The sequence below is a fragment of the Eumetopias jubatus genome, unplaced genomic scaffold (genome assembly GCF_037043125.1).
Source record: "Eumetopias jubatus isolate StellerSeaLion01/CBP00866 unplaced genomic scaffold, mEumJub1_p1.0 scaffold_8, whole genome shotgun sequence".
In the NCBI taxonomy this organism is placed as follows: domain Eukaryota; kingdom Metazoa; phylum Chordata; class Mammalia; order Carnivora; family Otariidae; genus Eumetopias; species Eumetopias jubatus.
The window spans coordinates 110879206-110900902 of NW_028274814.1; the positions used below are offsets into that span (position 1 = coordinate 110879206).

General features: G+C 34.5%; 1 protein-coding gene across 2 annotated transcripts in view; it reads right to left on the minus strand.

Moving 5' to 3' along the window:
- Positions 1 to 359: 359 nt before the first annotated feature.
- Positions 360 to 21697, minus strand: part of ZC3H11D (zinc finger CCCH-type containing 11D) — a 33616-nt gene continuing 12278 nt past the window's right edge. The window contains exons 4-13 of one of the 2 annotated variants that reach the window (XM_028105508.1): positions 12633 to 12791; positions 12101 to 12178; positions 11906 to 12019; positions 9854 to 9964; positions 8532 to 8639; positions 7055 to 7168; positions 5528 to 5632; positions 5058 to 5261; positions 3147 to 3239; positions 360 to 385 (exon numbers count right to left, since the gene is read on the minus strand). In XM_028105508.1, the coding sequence (XP_027961309.1) occupies positions 360 to 385; positions 3147 to 3239; positions 5058 to 5261; positions 5528 to 5632; positions 7055 to 7168; positions 8532 to 8639; positions 9854 to 9964; positions 11906 to 12019; positions 12101 to 12178; positions 12633 to 12791 (1112 nt within the window). The remainder of the gene's footprint in view (positions 386 to 3146; positions 3240 to 5057; positions 5262 to 5527; positions 5633 to 7054; positions 7169 to 8531; positions 8640 to 9853; positions 9965 to 11905; positions 12020 to 12100; positions 12179 to 12632; positions 12792 to 21697) is intronic. The other variant, XM_028105509.1, reaches the window with a different exon arrangement.

The following is a 21697-nucleotide window of genomic DNA, read 5'->3' on the forward strand; positions in this document are numbered from 1 at the left end:
GACACAGTTTCATTTCTCAGTCTGTGCAATCTAACTTAGCTTACAATTAAAGAATGATTTTAATTGTCAAACTTTTAAATTTTATTAAATGTTTGTGGCAATGCATTGAATGAATTCCAGACCTATATAAATACACAGGCAGCTGTTTGTAATTTGCATTTTTATCAGTTTTGAAAGAGCACAATGTACTTCCTGCATCTTATTTTCAGAATCTGCATTTTATCATCTTTGGCTACCCAGTATATAGTATGGAGTACTTGAAATATCTCATTCTTTGAATTTTCATTTTTGATTGTAAATCAGATGATATCTGGCACTTTTCTCTTTTCTCATTTTTCCTCTTCTCTCAACCTCCAGATTTACTTGCTCCCATTTCTTCTTGGCTCTAATAATAAAACACACAAAATACTTCAATTATTTTCTTTTTTGGCATTCTTCAAGATACCAACGTTCTGCATTTCTTGGGCTAATTACTTACCATACATCTAAAGGCAAAACAAAACCTAAGCTCATTGTTTAATTCATATATTTTCCAAAATGCTATTCATACTAATTCCATTTCTTTCCAAAGCTTACTGTGTTTTGAATTTGGATGGAGGGATGAAAAGAGATGGAAATAATACTACATATAAGGCTGTACCTGCACCCAGAATGAACAGAATGAATGTTCCATCCTACAGAGATAGGCACCTCCAGTCACACCAGCTGTATCCTTATCAGAAAGGACATCTGGCCCCAAGGGAAGGCTGACATCTCTAATCGCCTTCAAATCCTTTCGTTGGTTCCCACACATTTTCGTCTCCTGCTGTATTATCCTTATAGCATCGGACAACATTTTCCCAAAAGGCTCCTCTCGCCCATTTACACGACTACGTCCTTGGCTCTGAGATATTCCTTAGAGGAATAGACTAGCGGCAGCTTGTGCTTTCAGCTTCCTCTCTCCAGCAGTCCATCTGTCCCCTGGGAAATGCTGAAATCGCTCCTCTGTGCCCTAGCACGAAATGCAGGGGGCAGGAAACACAAGCTAATCTTTCTCTAGTCTGATGATGACAGCAACAGTTGGAAAGGATAGGAATTTAGGGGTTACAAATTTCCCAGTCAAAAGCTCAGGTAAGTAAGAAAACGATTTTTATAATTCTATTTAATTTCTTGACTCTAAGTCCCCATTTTGCCTGATATAGAAAACTTATCTAGTCCTTTGCACATAGACTTAGTCCAATTCAGTGATTTCTTAGTTATTTCACATTTGTATTTCAACCACATTCAGATTTGAAATTCTTTCTCGGGACTTTTTTTTTCCCTCCCTCTCCCATCTCCCTGCTGCTTATCCTAATTTCTAGGGTTGGTACAGGGGAGAATGATCGCCACTTTGTGACAGCTAGGAAGAGAATATTATCTCAACAATCATGGGTCTCCACATGGCCTGGGTCCGGTGCTGGTGAATGGTGGCCCAGACAACATAGCATAAGGTTTCTCAAACTTTAATGTGCATCTTAATCACCTGGGGGACTTGTTAATATGCAGATTTTAATTCAGTAGGTCTGCTATGGAGATTCCACATTTCCAACAAACTCTCAGGTTATGTCGTTACTGGTTGCCCTCAGACAGTACTTCAAGTCACAAGTAACAAGTGGATGATTTGGGTTATAATCGGCTCCCTGGCAGAGCAATCTTTTGAGATTCTAGTTGAGTCCTCCCCTCCAATAGGACCGAACCACAAAGGCCATCTTTCTGATGCTATGGTTGCAGCCCCAGCCAGGAGACTTTGTGTAGACCCGCTGGCCCTTTCCTAGGAACTCACTCTCACTTGAAACTCACAAGAATATGTGATGCCTTCCCAAGCAAATGTGGGGCTTGGGAATCCCAAGAGACTTTCTCCAGCCCTCTCTCATGTTAGACATGGCTTACTCCCCCCAACTCCCACCAATACGTGGCACTGCTAAATTCTCTCCAAAGCTTTTCTCCCTTGGCTGTATCTGGGAAGTGCAATGCAGATCCTCCTTATGCTCAGAGTTTTATAAACCTCAAAGGGAAATCCATCACACCCACAAGGAAAGCACAGGAGCAAAAGGTGCAGCTCAACAATTGTAGTTTTAGCCAGGATTTCTACCAACTTTTCATCTCCTTCCCCCAAAATTAAGTACAATCACATGTGAAAACCCAGAGTAAGCTCAGAGAAAATATAGTCAAGGAAATAGCATGGCAGCAGAGTTCTCTTAGAGTACCATATGATTTGGAAAGAAATGGGAAAAAAAAGAAAAGCAACTGACTTCATAGTTAAAGTCAAGAGTTTTGAGAAATACTACTTAACATCTCAGTTTTTGTTTCTTGAAAGTGGACAGTTCCTAATCTGGATGTCTTTGGGTTCATTTTGGAAAGCTCTTATATAAAAGTTTATAGATTTCAGATGATTCTGAAAGTTCTAGGCTAAAGATGTAAGTAGGAACTCCCTATTTAGAACTTTTTCTGAAAGATTCATTTTTCTGGAGTAACTGAAACCATTTTATCCTGTGTGGTTTTCCAAACCTACTGTGCCAGCCCCAGGATAAGCTTGGAGAAGACATCAAGCTTTTTAGCAAAAGAACCACCTGAGGTCAGGTCTGCTTCAAACCTCTACCCTGGGGAGGTTCCCTGGATTCCCATACTCTCCAGAGAACAGAGCACAACAAGGGGGACATCATAGTCACTCAGAACCTCCTGGCCTGGAAACTTCATCTTAGGTGCCCTGTTAGTCCGCACCAGCCAATATTTGTCCATGGTGGATATAGTAGGGCTTTAATATTTTGTGTCAAAATATGGTTTTATATATTTGCTTTGTAGTTCAACAAAGAATGAATTTTAACATATAATTGGTGCAACTGTTGCTTGTCTCTAAGGATAGAAGTATATCAAAAGATTTCTGATGACATAAAAATAGGCAAAGGAGAACACAATAAAACAAAGTAAGATTAAATTGCTAGTAGACAAGATATCTACTGAATTCCAAGTAATTGTGTTCATAAAGCATGAAAATTTCCTAAATTTTTCTAAAATATGTTTCCTGACCTTGAAACTTAAAAACTTGTCATTTGAAAAAAACAAACAAACAAAAAAAACTTGTCATTTGTTTTTAGAATGATACATTAAAATTATTAGTAAATATTTACCTGTATATATCTTTTCAGTTTTTGAATATGTTTTTGAAAAAGGAATTCTTTTTCGCCAGGCTGAACCATTATATGATGTTGACATATATTTATCTGAGAAAAAAGAAGACAGGAATTAAATATTTTATAACTTCATATTCCAAGAGTGTCTCAAAGTTATAAATATCTCAGAGATGAAGCTGTTCTCTAAGTAATTTATTTTAGCATTTCAAAACTAAGGCATCAGGGACCCAAGTGAGTTTTTAAGACCATTTTTGATGGGGTGCCTGGGTGGCTCAGTTGGTTAAGAATCTGCCTTGAGCTCAGGTCATGACCTCAGGTTCCTGGGATGGAGCCCTGTGTCAAGCTCCCTGCTCGGTGGGGAGTCTGCTTGTCTCCCTCTACCTCTGTCCCTCCACCCCTGCTCGTGCTCTCTCTCTCAAATAAATAAATAAAATCTTAAAAAAAAAAGACCATTTATGTTATCAGTGAACATGGATGATTATGCACCTCTTAACTGGCTGTCAAGTTCTTCAAATAAGGGTCTTTCCCATGAGGCTAAGCTACGGGAGAGTATGATATCTGGATGTGATCAAAATACTTCATTGCCTTGCTATACAACACAATTCTGCTAATGCTTATAGAAGAAAGAAAGAAAAAGAAGAAAAGACCTAGAAGGCACCGCCAATTCCCTTTACTTTCTATGAAGTGACTCCCATGATGGCAGGGAATACTCGACCATAGTGAACGCACTGTCCCAGGAAACCAAAGCCTTGATATACTGACTTGGTTCTTTAATATCTACTTTCCTCTGACAACTTTATATTTGAACTATTATCTAACAATGTTGTATTTGTGTTTTTAAGTACTACTATGCAGCTATGGTTCTCAAAGCGTGGCTTATAATAATACTAAGAATTTATTTGCTTTTTTTCCTTGTTAACATTTGCTCTAATGGCACGAAAGCAATAGTGAGCATAACTGTGACCACCTTAACACAAATCCAGACAACCATTCACTCCCAGTAAAATAATAATAAAATAATAATAATAAGACTGTATCATCCAAGAATACCCTTATTTTTATATATAAATCCATATATCATTTTATTCTAAAACAAATAGAAGAAATACAATTTAAAGAAAGCTAACTTCTATTTAAATTATAAAAGAAAGGACCTAAGAGAGACATTGAAGTTTTACTTATGTTTCAGAAAGTACAGAACATTCAGAACCCCACAAACTAGACTGGGAACACAAGAAAATACACACATGAAATTAGAGGGAATTAAGTTGCCTCGTGTTAAGTTGAGAGAACTGAAACCCAATTTCCAAAGAACAAAATTCATCCAAGACAGGAAGAAAAGATATAGTTCCCTCCTCCCTGGTGGCCTTGTACTTAATGACATATACTATGACTTTGCCTATTACATGATGAAATGATTTAGGAGCAATCTGTGCATGGTGGGAGAGATGAGAGGTTGTCAAAAATATTGCAGTTAATCCCCAAACTAACCCTTTCAGAAAGTAATCATGAAGGCTTAAAGAAAAGCCAAGGCACTAGCCTGAATGTGATGATTGAACAATGCGGTTACTGGAACAAGAAAATGTCAACCATTTGAAAACAATCCTCAAGAGTGAAATAAAGCTATCCAGGGGCGAACAAAGTGCAGTGCTATGAGACAAAACTCTAGTGAGGTTTAATGTCTAGTCGTCTGCACCCAACACGTTTTCTAACATATTCTTTAAACTATGTGCATTCCTGCTCATGGGAGAAATCCTCTCACCAGTTTTCTGAGACGTCCTGGTGTGGCGAGGCCTGGAAACAGAACGGGGAGTGGGGGGTGGCGGTGAAGATTAGTTGGACCATCACGTAATTCCATGGGGATGCAAACCGTGGACATGAGTAAATCACATACCAAAAGAGCTTTACCTGGACAGAGGCTGAATTTGGGTTCCTTGTTAACATCGACTTTATTGTAGGACCCATTTGTGGGCCTGCTGCGGGGGGGTGCACTCAGTGAGATGGTCCTGATAGCATCTCTCTGAACGTGGATATAGGATGCATTCTCAGCATTTCTGTTTTTATTATTGCGATGGTAACTCATTTTATTTTTGGGATTTGGGGCCTGTACTGCTGTAAAGGAAAGGGGGAAGGGAGTGAGGGATAAAACAAACTGGTATCATACCCATAAATAACATACCGCAGGTTAAATGTTTGATAGCACTATGGAAGGCAATGTGTGCAAAAAGAACTAAATTTATAGGAGTTGGGTTGACATCTAAAATAGCATGTTACACAACAGCAATTTGTTTTTCGAGTAGGAAATACTAATTTATATTTGATTTCTTAATTCCGTTGCAAATTATAATCTAGAAATATCAAATATGTAGATACTTTACCTCTCCGCATTCCTGGGCCAGGAAAATTCTTTGGTTCATCATAAATCCATTTTCTTTTTTTCACACCTTTAAAGTGAGGCTTCCTCACTGGCTGGACATCATTCACTTGAAGAAGATACAAATTTTTACAGTTTTTTAAGAGATGCTTTCATTTGAAAATTACTGTAGGTGATAATTACATATCTGTGCATTCACATGTCAAGCAAGAGAAAAAAATAAATGCACTACTCTAATACTTTACTTTCTAGAACAAAGGGTGACTTATTTCTTAAAGCACCCCCCACCCCACCCCAAAAAAAACTAACCTGGAAATTGATTGATGAGAAAATTTTCAATATGTAGCATTCCTCAGGGAAAAAATGCTCTTCCCCAAAGGAATGTGTAAATTGTTTAAAAGACTATAAAATTACATTCCAAATTAACTATATATCTTATTATGTTATTTTTAAGTAGTTTTAGAATTGTTATTTTGAACATAAATCACTTCTTAAGAAATTGGATTAATATAAAATACTTTTAGTGAATATTACTTTATTCTTTTAAGTTTTAAGAATTTGGGTGTGTAGTTAGTTTGGAAAAACAAGACTAAGTAGTCAGAATTTCTAAGTGCTAAGATCACTAAATTCATTTTTTACTGGCATATTTTTACATTGAAAAATTTATATACAAGATCAGTTTTCTAGGAGTTTCTAAGGGACATTTCTCCAGAGAATCTTAAAACAATTTAGTAGACAGGGGCATTCTTTGTTATTTCTCATGTGTGGAGATCCTGAACATTGACAGGTAACAACTGCACAGAGAAAACGGACAAATTCACTATGTAGATTACATTAGCTCTCTCTAGTGGACTAATAAATCTGTCTTTGCCCTAGCTCTCAAGTTCAGCTTAAGCGTGAGGTTTGAATTCTGATTCACCACCTCATCTCCAAACATCATGCTCTACCCTTACTCTCAAGCCCCCACTCCCCAGGATTGGGAAACCGTATTTTTAACAAATGTCACTAAACTAAGCTGCTTAGGAGTAAACCATCATGATTTCTTTCAATGCCTGGCTGGGATCCAAGAACATTATAGGGGCTCAGGAAATGAAATAAGGGAAAGAAGGAAGGAAGGAAACAGAAAGGAAGATTCATGAGTCTTAATTGTGTAAGAGAAGTAGCTCAGAATACTGAATGGCCTGGAAAAGCCAAATCATGCAAAATAATCCAAAACATAGTAAAAACCTGTCAACGTATCCCACTATCAGTTAAATTTAAAATGCTATCCTAATGAATCTTCCGAGAAGGTAGTATATCATTAATTTTAATACCTAAGTTAAACTCGCGGGAACGTATATAATTTACTAGGACCTACATCACAATTCTTTGTCAGAGTTAGTAGAATATTGTTTTTAATTCTTAATCCTGAATAATCTTCAAACCATCTTTTTTTTCTTTCTTTTTAAAAATTCTATTTCAAATAAGCAAAACAAATCCACGATAAGACAAATATATCTAAGGCCAAAAAGTGATAGAGCTAATGTCTCACTTGAAGAGGGGTCCTCTCTGCACTTCATACTGATATTCTCAGTAGCATTTAATACATGCGTTGTAGGTACTAGTCGGGTAGGTAAGGAGCGCTTTGGATGAGGACTGTCCTTGTCTTTTAAAGCAAATTAAGAAAATAAAATGTCAATATTAGTAAAAGCAGCTTTCAGTTGGTATTTCACTTTTCAAACATTATATGATGGGCATACCTCTTTAAAATATATATGTGTGTATTAATATTTATAATTCATCACCGAAATTCCCTAATCACTACAATGAGTCCCCAAAATTTGTCACTAACAAAGCATTAAAAATCCAATGTACAGACATTATCTTCAATATACAAATTATGTATTTCTGGCAATATTTTTAATACCATCATATAAAAGAACCAGAAGTTTATTAATTTTAAATCAAATGTGCTTATTTAAATTAACGTTCCAGAAATAATTTAAATGTAACAACTTTCATGTGTTCTATGCTTTGGAGCAGGACTGCCCAAAAGAGCTTTATACAATGATGGAAATAGTCTCGGTTTGTACTGTACAAAATGATAGCCACTAGTCACATGTGGATATTGAGCACTTGAAACATGGCTAATGCAAATGAAAAGTTGAATTTTTTAAGTTTTATTTCATTTTAGTTTAAATTTAAACAGCCAAATGCAAATTGTAGCAACTGTTATTAGTGTAGTTAGAATTTTTTTGTTTTTTGTTTTTTGTTTTGATAGATTGGGCAAAATGTTTCCATCTCTGAGAGAGAGGAAAAGAGACTTATATGTCATTTCCCATTGGTTCCCATTGAACCTATTCTGAGAACATTTATTTGATGGTGGGGGGAAACAGTAGATGAAATTAGTTAATATTTGGATAGAGAATATGTAAAGCCCTCTAATTACAGGACAGCTATACCTTTAGTCTGTGACTGAGAGAGCCTGCCTAGCAGAGAGGTACCAGGTGGGGGATTCTACGCATGATGTAAGGGGAATATAAAACTATAAAGGATGGATTTTATTATCATATCTCTTGATTATTCACAGACTAGTAATAACTATAAAATGGGGAGGTCATAGATGTCATGAGATTAATACTCTTCACAGTGTTCACAAACAAAGCTTTCTAAGAAAATTCAATCACACTGAGTATTTGAAGTTGGAAAAAGAAACTAAAGAACTTGGTTTTACTATTTAACAGAACCAGTAACAATAGAGCTAGCAAGACTCCTAGAAATTACGTAGTCCAACAGGCCAATATTTCAGATAAGGAAACTGAAGCTAAAAGAGATGGTCTCATGGTCAAACAATGAGGGACAGACCAGGACTGAAACCTTAGAGTTTTTGACTCCTATTCACTGTATTTAATGTATATTTTTATTTATTACCTCGCCTCTTCACTATTGGTCTCTACAAGTGTCAAGTTTTGTATTTAACATATCTATCCAAATTATGAAGGGATTAAAATTATAGGATGGTTCATTACCTTTTCTATTTGAACATTTTGACATGGTGATTTCCTTCTCTTCTGTTAAACCTTCATTTTCATCTACTCCAAGAAATATGATCCTCTGTGGAACATAACAGTCACCTCCTATGACAATACCTTACTGTCAGTGACCATGGTGGCAGAACGTTGTACAAAACTATCTTCTAACACAAGATTATCCTTTTCTGCAGTATACCTTTTCCTCAGTTTTATTTAAACACTTCTCAGTGATAATCACCCACATCTCTACACATATCACATATGTTTAGATTAATATATGTAAATATATGTACATGAATATATATAGTATGTACACTTACATAGAGATAATTGCAAAAAATATTCACATAGTCAACACAATTAATTTTCCTTTAACATATATAAATCTTTACTTCTACCCTTTACCATCCTTTAGAGTTACTCAGAGTAAATATAATTTATCTTCAATATAATATCTTCAGATATAAGAGAGCAATTTTTATGCTCCTTAAAGCTCTTCTATTTTCCAAGATAAATATCCACAATTGCTTTAAATATTACTTATATACTTAAATCCCAGATTCTTCACCATACAAGTTACCCTTTCATAACATAAAATATTTGTTTCAAGTAACCTTCTTTTAAAATGGCACACACATGTGGACTACCATTACAGAAATCAGTGGAGCTAGTGTAATAATAGTTGATATTTGTAGAGCATTTTTCTAGATGGCAGACACTACTGAGTACTTTAAATGACTTACCACATTTAATTATCTTCCTATGCTACTCCTAATAATTCAGTGTGAGTTTACCTGAGCTATTTGGTTCTTGACACCCATTACTGAATCATATTTAAACCTTGTGGCCAACAAAAAACACTAATTTTTTTCTTTGCAATCAGTATCATGTCAAGTCTTTCCCAACTTGAAGAAAATCTACCGTTAATATCTTGAACTTAAATGCAAGAATTTTTGTGTATCACAGTTTGAGTTTACCTTGTTAAATTTGGCTCCTTGATCCAGCATATTAACTTCCAGTCATCTGTAAATTCTATAAACATGTCTCCATTCATCTAGTCATTCAATTGTTATAAACATAAAATCATTGATTCTACAAATATTCACAGAGTGCATGTCATGTGTCAGACATTCTCCTATAGGGATTCATCTACAGCAACTGATTATATACAATTCCAGGCCTCAAGTTCCTTACCCAAAGCCAACAATAAAAATCTCGAAAAGATTTTGAAAAAATGAAATTAGTTATGAGAGAGGAAATTCAGACTCATTTATTATATGGTGATATATTCAGAATCAACCAATAATAACTTAACTCACCTCCATTTTCAAAAGCAGCAATGTCAGTCCTTGGTTTCCTATCCAATGATGCTTTTATCTCACCTTGCCTTTCAAATAGGCTAAATTTTGTTGGAACTGTAAGACCATCCCCTAAAAAATTAAGAAAAAATTAGAAAAGGAAAAAGAAAAAAAAAATCATCCCAGGAACCATAGCCACTTACATAAGTCTACAGTAGAATTCATGATGGTAGTAAAAAGTCTAAAAGTGAATGCAAGTATTGTTTGCATAGTGATATGATAAACAATACATTAATAAATATATGAATTTTAAGCAAGTTTTATGATTATCAAGAAAATAACAAGCAGGTTTGTTTTCCTATGTGGATTATTTATTAAATGGCAATTTAAAAATTTAAACAATCTAAGGTTTATTTTCCTATGTGGATTATTTATTAAATGGCAACTTAAAATTTTAAACAATCTAACATTATTTTGTATGTATAATATATTTAATTTATTTGATGTGTTCTTCATATAATGAGTTTGTAATATTTCTTTTGATTATATCTACTTATCATGAACAAATTGAGTGAAAAGTATTAGAGTCTACCACTGACAAATGGTAATTATACTGTGATAAATAATTCTTAGCACTTTTCTTATACATCTCTAGAATAAACTATTAAAAGCAGAGTAAGAGAGACATGATAATCTTATGCACCATATGATTCTGGATTGGATTCTAAATCAGGAAAAAAGTTCATTTGGCTATAAAGGACATTGATGGTACAGCTGGTGAAATTTATTTTAAAAATCCTGTAAATGATATGGTATCAGTGGTAATTTCCTGATTTTGATATTTATACCAAAGTTATGTAAGAGTTATATAGGGGCATCATATCTGCAACTTACTCTTGCACAAATGGTTTAGAAAAAAATCACAATGTGTATATTTAGGGAAAGAAAGAGTGAAAAATCAAATGTGTAAAATACTAACATTTGGGGAAATCTGGTGAAGGCTATTCATGAATTACCTGAAATTATTTAAAAATAAAAGGCTTTTAAAACCATAATATAAAGTGAAAGTACATGTAATTATCTTTCTAATCTACCCTTTTTATATTCATTGCTAACTTATTTTGTTTTCTTTTTTCCTTGTCTAGGTAATGCAGGCAATGTGCCCTTCTCTAGATGGGGTGCCCACCTATCAGCTGTCTTGACAATCATTCTAACATCTAATGGTATGTTGCTGCCACCTACCGCCATATGTTTAAATAGTTTGCCACGTATGTACTTGAAAAGCAAGTATTTTACTCTCGATCCTCTACTTTATCCTACCCTCATCTTGATGTTGGGAGATTTTCCCAACTATCATTTTTCATTTTTAGGGAGAGGACAGGATTCAAATCTTCTACCGCAGCAAAACTTTTCATCTCATCCTAGTGGCAAGACAACTCTATAAACTCATGGCACCCATGGATTTTCTCTGAGTTTCTGGTTTTATATCCAGAAAATAATGTTCTTATCTTGCCTTCAAGGGCCAAATGTTTACCAACATTAAGATAAGATTCACCAAAACATAAGACTCATGAAAGGCCCAGCCTTGCAATAATCCACCTGCACTGCTTCTGAAATTGCCTGGTACACAAAAGGCACTCATTCAATGAACAAATGTATCCTTGTTCTGCCACTAACGTCATTCTGTGATCTCCCTTTTGTCCTTCTAGGGCTAGGTTGTTCTTTCTACTCACAGAGAAAGATATGCACCTATTTCACAGGGAGATTTCTTTGCAAAGAAAAATAAATGGTAAAAGCAAGTTATTTACAGAATTACTGCATTGGGGGAGTAGTGCTGCCACGCACTTATGAAGACCATTCATTCTGTAGCTCCACTGGGAAAGTATAATTACATTAATAGCATCTTTTCATATTAAATATAGGTCATCTGATAAAAGCACTTCCTCCTCACTCTAAATTCTGATGTATTATTTATCATTTAACTCTAGTGTAAATCTTACTAAATAATTCACAGCCTATCACACCAAGTATCTCTTATACATCACCTTGAAATGCTGCCTTTTCATTCCTTACCTTCTTGCAATTCACTGCCATTTTCCAAAGGCTTTTCTAACTCTTTGTTTGCTGTAGAGGCTATGCTTTTTGATGATGAAATATCTGGAGGAGTATGAAATCTGTAGTATTCACCTAATCTCCCATTAGAAGAGTAGAGGTTAGTATATTTGTCACATCAAGCATTAGAAAATCCACAAATGTTTGATTTCTTACCAGATTTATAACACATCTCCTTTATTGCTCTTTTTTCTTCAATTTCTTCAGGAGTCTTTGTCCATAAACTAGAAGCATCTATAGGATATATTTTTTTAAATTAAATTGTCAAAAGCCAAATAATATGAAAATATATAATAAATCAGAATGAAAAATTCCAGACATTGTTCTCATGGATATTTTTTTATTTTTAAAATCAATAATTTGCATAATGATAAATGTCTCAAATTGCTATATTTCATGTATTAGAAAAATCAGTTTAAGCAACTGTACATATTTAAATGAGATCTATCACTCAGCCATCATACAACAAAAACCCTCCAATCCAAATGATCATAAGCATGTATAGACATAGAACAAATTAGAACATAATGAATTGAATATATTAATAAAATTCAAGCTATTTTCTTACCAAAATCTGCCTAAACATAATATATTACCTTATAAACCTCTCACAGTTAAAAAATATGTAAAAAAAAAAATGGTACGGTTTTTGAATGTGCATTGTAAATCTGAGAAAAGCCTTACTAACCATTTTGTTCATCTCCTTCCTCCTCTTCTTCCTCAAAGTTAGTTTTTAAAACTAAAGGATGGTGAATGGGTCGTGATATATTCTCCTGAGGTTTCAGGGGTTCCTGACTCTGGGTCGGGGGTGGAATTCCTTCCTGAGTTTCTTTCTGTGGTGTGATATCTACAGAGGAAATGCAATATTTCAGTCTTTTTAAGATATATATTATGTGCATGTTCAAAGTTCAACAGTGTCGTCCTAATTTACTGCATATTTTATTAAAAGATATCTCATCTTATTTCTGGAAAGGTTATTAAACTAGTAAAAAATATCAACATTTTGTCTGTAAGGTGCAGAAAATATGCTAATTCATAGATTTGATAGGAATTATGACCATGACTTGGTATATCACAATTTAGGTAAATGCAAAGTGACCATAAATATTAATGTATTCTTACATTGATTGTATCTATGGAATAAGAATAACTTAATCAATTTACAATAAATTAACAAAGACAAATTCAAATAAGGCATAGCTTATAATGGCAGAGTATATATGCCAAAAGAGGAAAAAATCCAATATCTGTGGCTGCATGATTACTTGGAAGTGAGAAAGAATGATACGTTCAGATTTCTGTTTTGGCTGCACATTGGTCAGACTGTCCAAAGTTCTAGGTCACATTTAAATGTCCTGTAACTTTCAAAACTAACAAGCAGTTAATAGAAAAAGTTAGTGAACACATGAATCTTCTATTATCACTAATTCAATCCCCTTTGTTTTTTAAGTGAGTAGTTATCAAATTTGGCTAGTTATCAAAATCAACTAAAGAAATTATTCAAAACAGGGGCACCTGGTAGCTCAGTAAGTTAAGCATCTGCCTCCGGCTCAGGTCTTGATCCCCAGGTCCTGGGATCGAGCCCTGTGTTGGGTTCCCTACTGAGGGAGCCCCCCCACCCCTACCCCCCACCTCGTGCTCTCACTCTTTCTCAAATAAATAAATAAATAAAATCTTAAAAAAAAAAAGAAATTCAAAACATCTTTTGGGTCTCTGGTTTCTGAACTTCTGATTTAGCAGATCTAGATTAAACCCTGAAAATCTGATTCCATTTTTTAAAAGTCTCAGGTAATTATGAAATCAGCCCCGTTTGGAAACTACTGCCCCAAATGAATTATCATCCAACTAGGGTCCTGGGTTATAGGAAATCTTTAGGTGTGCCATCCCAATAATTTGAAACCAATGAATCCTATTCCAGATCCTGAATTTCCACATTTATTTTCCCCCTAAAATTGGTTAGCCTAAGAACAGGCTTGAGTTCACAATAGTCTTCTCTCCACTTTTTAAGATAAAGGCCTACCCTTCACTCATGCCAGAATTTACTATAGCACACTGGCCAAAAGAGAAATCCTCCTTTATTGATTAACCAAACTACCCCAAACCCATAGGGCTTTATCCATTACCTTAATTTATACGCATTTCTACAAGGAGAAAATCATGATGTGGTAGGCAGAATAATGGCCTCCTAAGGATGTCCATGTCCTAATCCCCAGAACCTAAGTATGTATTAGGTTAAATGGGAAAGAAGATTTAAGGCTGCAGGTGGAATTAAGACATAATCACCTGACCTTAAAATTGGCAGTTTATTTGTTCTGAATTATCCAGGTGGGCCCAAGGTAATCAAAAAAGTCTTTACAAATGGAAGAGAGATGCAGAGGAAGAGAGCCAGGAAAGAGATGTGACGATGGAAGCTATGTCAAGTAATGCAATGTCAGGAGGACTTGACTTTGATTGCTGATTTTGAAGATGGAGGAAGGAGGATATGAACCATGGAATACAGAAAGCCTCTAGAAATTGGAAAAGGCAAGGGAACAGATTCTCTCCCAGAGTCTTCAGAAGAAATGCTGCCTTGGAGACAACTTAATTTTAATCCAGAGATGTCTGCATGGAATTTCTAAACTACAGAACTACAAGAAAGACAAATGAGTTGTTGAAGCCACTTGGTTGCCAGTAATTTGTTACAACAGTAACAGAAAATGAATACACACACACACACACACACAAAAAGAAAATGAATACACAAGGTATTAGAAAAAGTGCTATTGGGGTCCATGTTGGAACATTCTAAATTCAAATGCATACTAGAGTATGGTAGTAGTTAAGAATTTTTGTTGAAAAATTTTGCTTCTTCCACTTCTGGACTATTGTTAAAGAATATATAACTCTCAAAGGGAAAGTCTCTTGACATCATGGAAGGAGAGTGCTAGTAAAAACTCTAAAGGAAAAACACGGCTTTAAATAAAGCTTTTTAGCTATTCTCAATATGTATTCCCAAGACTTGTCATTAGTTGCAAAGAGAAGCTTCACTGAACATTCAAAAGAGTAAATTTTAGAGTCACATTTTTAGAGGTTCATTGAGATGTAATTCATACACCATACAATTTACCCATATGAATATACAATTCAGTAGTTTTTAGTATTTTCACAGAGTTGTACAACCATTGCCATAATCAATTTTAGGATATTTGAACACTCCAAAGAAGAAACCCATTCCCATTAGCGATTACTCCTCATGTCTTCCAAATACCCCTGGTCCTACACAATCACTAATATTCTTTGTTTCTATGGATTTGCCTATTCTAGATACTTCATGTAAGTGGAATCATACAATATGTGTGTGGTCTTTTGTACATGTCATCTTCCACTTACCATAGGGTTTTCAAGCTTTAGCCATGCTCTCACCTGTAACAATTCTGCATTCCTTTTTTAGCCAAATAATATTCCATTGTACAGATATACAACAAATTTATCCACTCATCAGAGGATGGACATAGGTTTCTACTCTCTCTTTCATTAATTTCTGCTTTAATCTTTATTATTTTCTTCCTTCTGTTTGTTTTAGGTTTACTTTGCTCTTTTTCCAGTGTCTTAAAGTATAAAATTAGGTTATTAATTTGAGACCATATTTTTAAATATAGGCATTACAACTATAAAGTTTCTTCTGTGTACTATTTTACTTGCATCCCATGAGTTTTAGTATGCTGTTTCCTCATTTTCATTCATCTCAAAGCATTGGCTAATTTTCCTTGTAATTTCTTGGTTGTTAATAGGTGTGTTATTTAATTTCTACATATTTGTGAATTTCCCATTATTTTTTCTCTTATCGATTTCTAATTCCATTATGTTTGGAGAACATACATTGTATGATTTCTATAATTCCAAATTTATTAAAGCTTGTTTTATGGCCTAATATATAGTTTATCCTGGACACTGTTCCATTTGCTCTTGAGAAATAAGTGTATTCTGCTATTGTTGCAAGGAACATTCTATAGATATCTGTTTGGTCATATTGTTTTATAGATGTTCAAGTGTTCTATTCTTTGTTGTTCATAATCATTTGCATAGTATATCTTTTTTCATTCTTTTACTTTCAACTTGTTTATGTATTTAAATCTAAAGTATGTCTCCTATAGATAATATATAGTTGAATTCTTATTTTTAATCTGGCAGTGTCTGCCTTTTTATTGTATTTTAATCTAATCATATTCAATGTTATTATTGATATATAGTTGGATTTTTATGTCATTTTACTTCCTGTTTTGTTGTTGTTGTTGTTCCTCTATTCCTCTACTGCTTTCTTTTGCAGTAAGTAGGTATTTTTTAATTATTTTTATGATTTTTCCATATTTTTAAATGTATCTTCTTGGGAGTTGCTCTAGGGCTTTCCATATAGTTCCTAACTTTTCAGAATATACTTCAGATTTATACTATTTAATTCCAGCTAGAGATAAAAAGGTTATTCCTATACAGTGCTATTCTTTCTTCCACCCTCACCCAATTTGTGCTGTTGTTGTTATGTCTATATGTGTTACAAACCCAAAAATACATTGTTATATTACTTTGTTTAATTTTGTATTTTTTAAAGGAGCTGAAAGAAGGAAGAGAAAATATTTATCTTATAGGGTTTGTTATATTAACCTTCTTATTTATCATTTCTGATTCTATTTATTTATTCCTATGGATTGAGTCACTACCTGGTATCATTTCCTCACCATAATATAGGTTTGCTCCCACCTGCCTCCTTTATGCTCTTATTGCCAAATATATTACATTTCTAAATGCTATAGGCTCAAAAATACAATTATATACATATGCAAATATATTTTTTTTTTTTCTTTCAGTACTTTGAATATGTCCTCCTACTGCCTTCTGGATTACAATGTGTCTGAGAAATCAGCTGTTAATCTTACTGAGGTTCCTTTATATGTGACAAATCATGTTTATCTTGTTATTTCCAAAATTTACTTTTGTTTTTGGCATTGAACCCTTTAACTATGATATGTCTGGATGCAGATATCCTTGGGCTTATTCTACTTAGAATTTGTTGAGTTTCTTGAATATGTAGATTAATATTTCTCATCAAATTTAGGGAGTTTTCAACCATTATTTCTGTTTTCTCTCTTTTTTAGACTGTATAATCTCTACTGATCTATCTTGAAGTTTGCTGATTCTTTCTTCTCTCTAATATTTATTCCATTCAATTCATAGTTTGTATCTATTTGTTGATATTCTCTATTTATTGAGACATTGTCATTACACCTACCTTAATATCTTTAAGCATGGTTTTCTGTAGGTCTTTGAACATATTATTACTGCCTAAATTATGTTTGCTAACTCTAAAATCTGAGCTCTCTCAAGGCATTTTGTTGACTACATTTATTTGTTGTGTATGGTTTACACTTTCTTGCTTCTTTTCGTGTCTCATAAATTCCTACCCAGTTTTTTTGTTTTTTTTTTTTTTTTTACTGGACAGTTTGAACAATGTGTTGTAGCAACTCTGGATCTTGATTTCTTACCCCCAGCCCCAGGATTTGTTGTTGTTTGATTTTTAATATTTTAATGACTTGGTTGAACTATTTTAACAAAATCTATTTTCTCCCACAGTGTACAGCACCTGATTTCACTGCTTGGAGGATGCAGCCTTGATAAACCCAGAGTCATCCATGGATGACAGTGGTTTTATCAGGACTCTATTTGTCTCTTTCCCCGGTTTCTCTGTTAAGCTATCTACCTCTGTTGGTTTCACCCCCAGTTGTCAGGCTCCTTTACTTGCTGGTTGATTGCTCTCTTGTTTCCGTTAGTGCACTGGGGCATTAAATTTCTTCACCATGCACTTCAATTAAGTTCTGATCCCTTTGCAGAGGTGGTTTCTGAGGCCAATCTTTCAAGTTTGTTCCGATCTTGGGAGAGCTCTTCTTAACTATTCCCCTGGTTGTCTTTGGTCAACTCTTATCTGGTTTACACTTTAGCTTGTTGCTCTCATAGAGCTACCAGTCTCTTCATCATTGCTTACCCCCAAACTCTCCACTGTTTTCCAGAATGCCATAATAAACTTCCTCAGACTCTGTTCTGTTCCAGATAAATTCCGTTCTCTTTTGGAGAGTTTCAGAGTTCTCTGCCCCTACAGCTTATTTCTCCTGCTTAAGCAAAAACCTCAATGCCACTACTGGGAACAAGGACAGTCACTTCTCTTGGAGTGACACCCCTGCTTTATAAGCAGGCACTGGGCAGGGGTGTTAGCCTCTGATATTTATGGTTTGCCCATTCTGGCAATTGGGCAATTGGGGGCTTGTTATTCTCTGCCTGCTACTTCTGTAGAACTTCTGTCCTATGAGTAGGGCTGGATAGAAGACCCAGATTTCTTAGCCTCTCTTGCCTGAAAAATAGAGCTCTTTGAACATGAAACTGTAAGTGAGGGAGTATGAGAAATGCTAGCAGCCTGCTTCTCCCAGGAAGATACCATAGTCCTCAGCAGGGAGCTGGAGGTAGAGTGCACCCTGTGTTCTTGGTTGAACCCATATAGAGTAGAACTTCTGCCACACTGAACTGGGGGGTGGGTAGTGACTCAAATACCACAGACTTGCTGTTCTAACTGATATTTAATAGATATTTCTTTCTTTCTTTTCTTTTTCTTTTTTTCTTTCTTTCTTTCTTTCTTTCTTTCTTTCTTTCTTTCTTTCTTTCTTTCTTCTTTTCTCTTTTTCTTTCTTAGTGTGGGAAAGAGAGAGCAAGCGCACGCACAAGTCTGGGGTGGAGTGGGACAGAAGGAGAGAGAGAGAGAAAATCTTAAGTAGGGTCTATGCATAGCGTGGAGCCAGATGTGGGGCTTAATTTCATGACCCTGAGATCATGACCTGAACGGAAATCAAGAGTTGGATGCTTAACTGACTGAGCCACCCAGGTGCCCCTAATAGATTTTCTTGAATAAATACTTGCTGTATGCTCTTAGGACAATTTCCAGACACTTTACTTTGTGTTTAATATATAATTTTCATCAACTATTGTTGCTTCACTGAGGAGCAGATCTGTGAAACTCCTTATGATACATTTTTGAAAGTTAACCTACAATCACAATTTTTTAAATTCAAGTGTAATTATTTACTCCAACTACCAAATTTACTCATGATATCTTAGATAAAACCCAGGGATAAAAAATATTTTGAAATTATTTTCTTCCAATTGAGTGTTACATCCGCGGGTATATAAACCTATTTTATCAAATAATATTGTGAAATGTTCTTATTAAAATCGGGCCTCACTTTATTTCAGCTTATAAAATATTAACTATCTCCTAACTCTCTTCGCAAAATTAGGATAATATGCTAATTCTGTATATTACTTTTAGCTATATGCCTTTCTATTTCATAAACAATGAGAATAATTTTGATCATTAGCTCATTAATAGATACTTTTCCAATAAAAGTCTACTCTTATGTGCAGTAATTATTTATCAGTGTGCAATGTAATTATGTTGTTTTAATAAATTATGTATTAATAATAATTGTAATAATAACAACCCTAAGGAAATGTGTTTTAAAAATGTGTTAATGACTATGAGATTCCATAGTGTGGAGACTTACTGTCATAGAAAATAAAACAAAAATTTTCAACTTATATATACATTTTTATTATACTTAAATTTGACAGGTGATCAATAAACTCAAGCATAAAAATATCAGTTTAGGTTAAAAATGTGAAGGAAGAGGGGTGCCTGGGGACTCGGTTAAGCATCAGACTTTGGCTCAGGTCATGATCTCGGGGTGCTAGGATGCAGCCCCACGTCAGGCCCCCTGCTCAGTGGGGAATCTGCTTCTCCTTCTCCCTCTGCCTCTCCCACCGCCCATGAACTCATGCTCTCTCTCTCTCTCTCTCAAATGAATGGATAAAATCTTTAAAAAAATGTGAAGGAAGAAAATGAAAATAGTAGTTTTAGGAAAAGGAAAGATTTCTTTTAATTTTTAAAGAAATGTTTAAAGTATTTTTTACCTTTTGAAAACTGTCAAATATAACACATATGAAGAGTGCACAAATCATCAAATATGCAATGTAATAAACAACACAAAGCCAACTCTCTGTCTTCTGCACTTTATATCACTTTCCTTCTCCATTACCCACAATATGTATCTTTATCCTGATTTCTAATAATCACTTTGTGGTTTTTCTTAGAGTTTCACTACTAGGTATGCATGTCTAAAAATAAAGTTTAATTTTGCTTATTTTTGAACACTTTATAAATGGAATCAAGAGTATGTGTTCTTTTTTCTGTCTTCCATCACTCAACATTATAACTGTGAGCTGCATCCTTGCTTGCATATTTCTTTTGTTCATTCATTTTCATTACTGTATAGTACTATCTACTGAATGAATGTGCCACAATTTATTTATATATCACACTATTATTCAACAGTTAGGTTATTTCTAGCCTTTGGACATTACCAAAAAATGCTGCTATGAACATTCTTTTACATGTATCCAGGTATACATGGGAATGAATTTTTCTAGGATATATGCTTCAAAAATGGAGTTGCTTGGCCTAAATTATGCGTGATTTTTTCTTGATGAGATCATGCTAGACTGTTTTCCAAAGTGCTCGTTTCAGTTTAAACTAACTACAGTGCCAAAGAATTCCCAATGCCCTTTGTCTTACCAACAGTGGGTAGATTTTAAAATTTTTGCCAAAATAATGGGTGTGCTTGATATTTCAAAGTGATTTCCTTGTTTACTAATAAATTTATCACATTTTCATTTGTTGGTTGATATTTGGATTTCCTATCTTTCAAAATCTTGTTTATGCTTTCTGTGCATTGTTCTAGCACAGGGGTTCTCAACCAGAGATGATTTTACTCCTTCCCCTAGGGAACATTTGGCAATCGCTGGGCATATTTTTTGTTTACACAATTAGGAAGATGCTATTGGCATCTCAAGGGTAAGAGCCAATTTTTTTTGGCTGCTAACCTCCCATAATGCATAGGATAGTCCCCACCCCCTCTCCCACCACCACCTCACCACCACCACAAAAAAGAACTATTCAGCCCTGAATGTTGATAATACCTATACAGAGAAACCTGTTTCATCAGGTTCTCCAGGTTCTCTGTCTTTCGATTTTTCTTCAAATATTGAGTTCAAGTCTTTTATGGCAGTCATATAATGACATATGCTGCAAATATTTTCTCACCTTCTATGGCTTATCTTTTCATTCTTTAATGGTGTTTTTGGTGAATACAGATTTTTATTTTAATATGTCTAAATTTATTCATCATTTCTTTAATAGTTAATACTTTTTTATGTGATTATTACCTACTGAAACATTTAAAGATTGACCTTTTACATTTTGGTTTATAATTTACCTAGAATTGATTTTTATGTATGGTGTCAGAGGAATTCATTTTCCCCTCATTAACTGAAAAGATCATCCTTTACCCATTGATCGGCCATGCTACCTGTTACAAATTAAGTGTCCATCTCTGCAGGGATCTCCAGCTTCTCACTCTATTCCATTTGTCAATTTCCTTAGCTTTTAGTGAATATGACGCTGTCCTAATCTCTATCACTCTATAGGCCTTGATATCTGGTTGAATAAGTGCTATAATTTTCTTGTTCTTCAAGCAGCCTTGACTGTTCTTGGCTCTCTGCATTTCTACATAAATTTTAGGACCTGTTTGAACTTCGAGATTATTGTTCTTAAATTTTAAAAATATATGATGAGTATCAAATCATATGGCAAATCAAATGTCATCTGATGTTTAAAAGAGT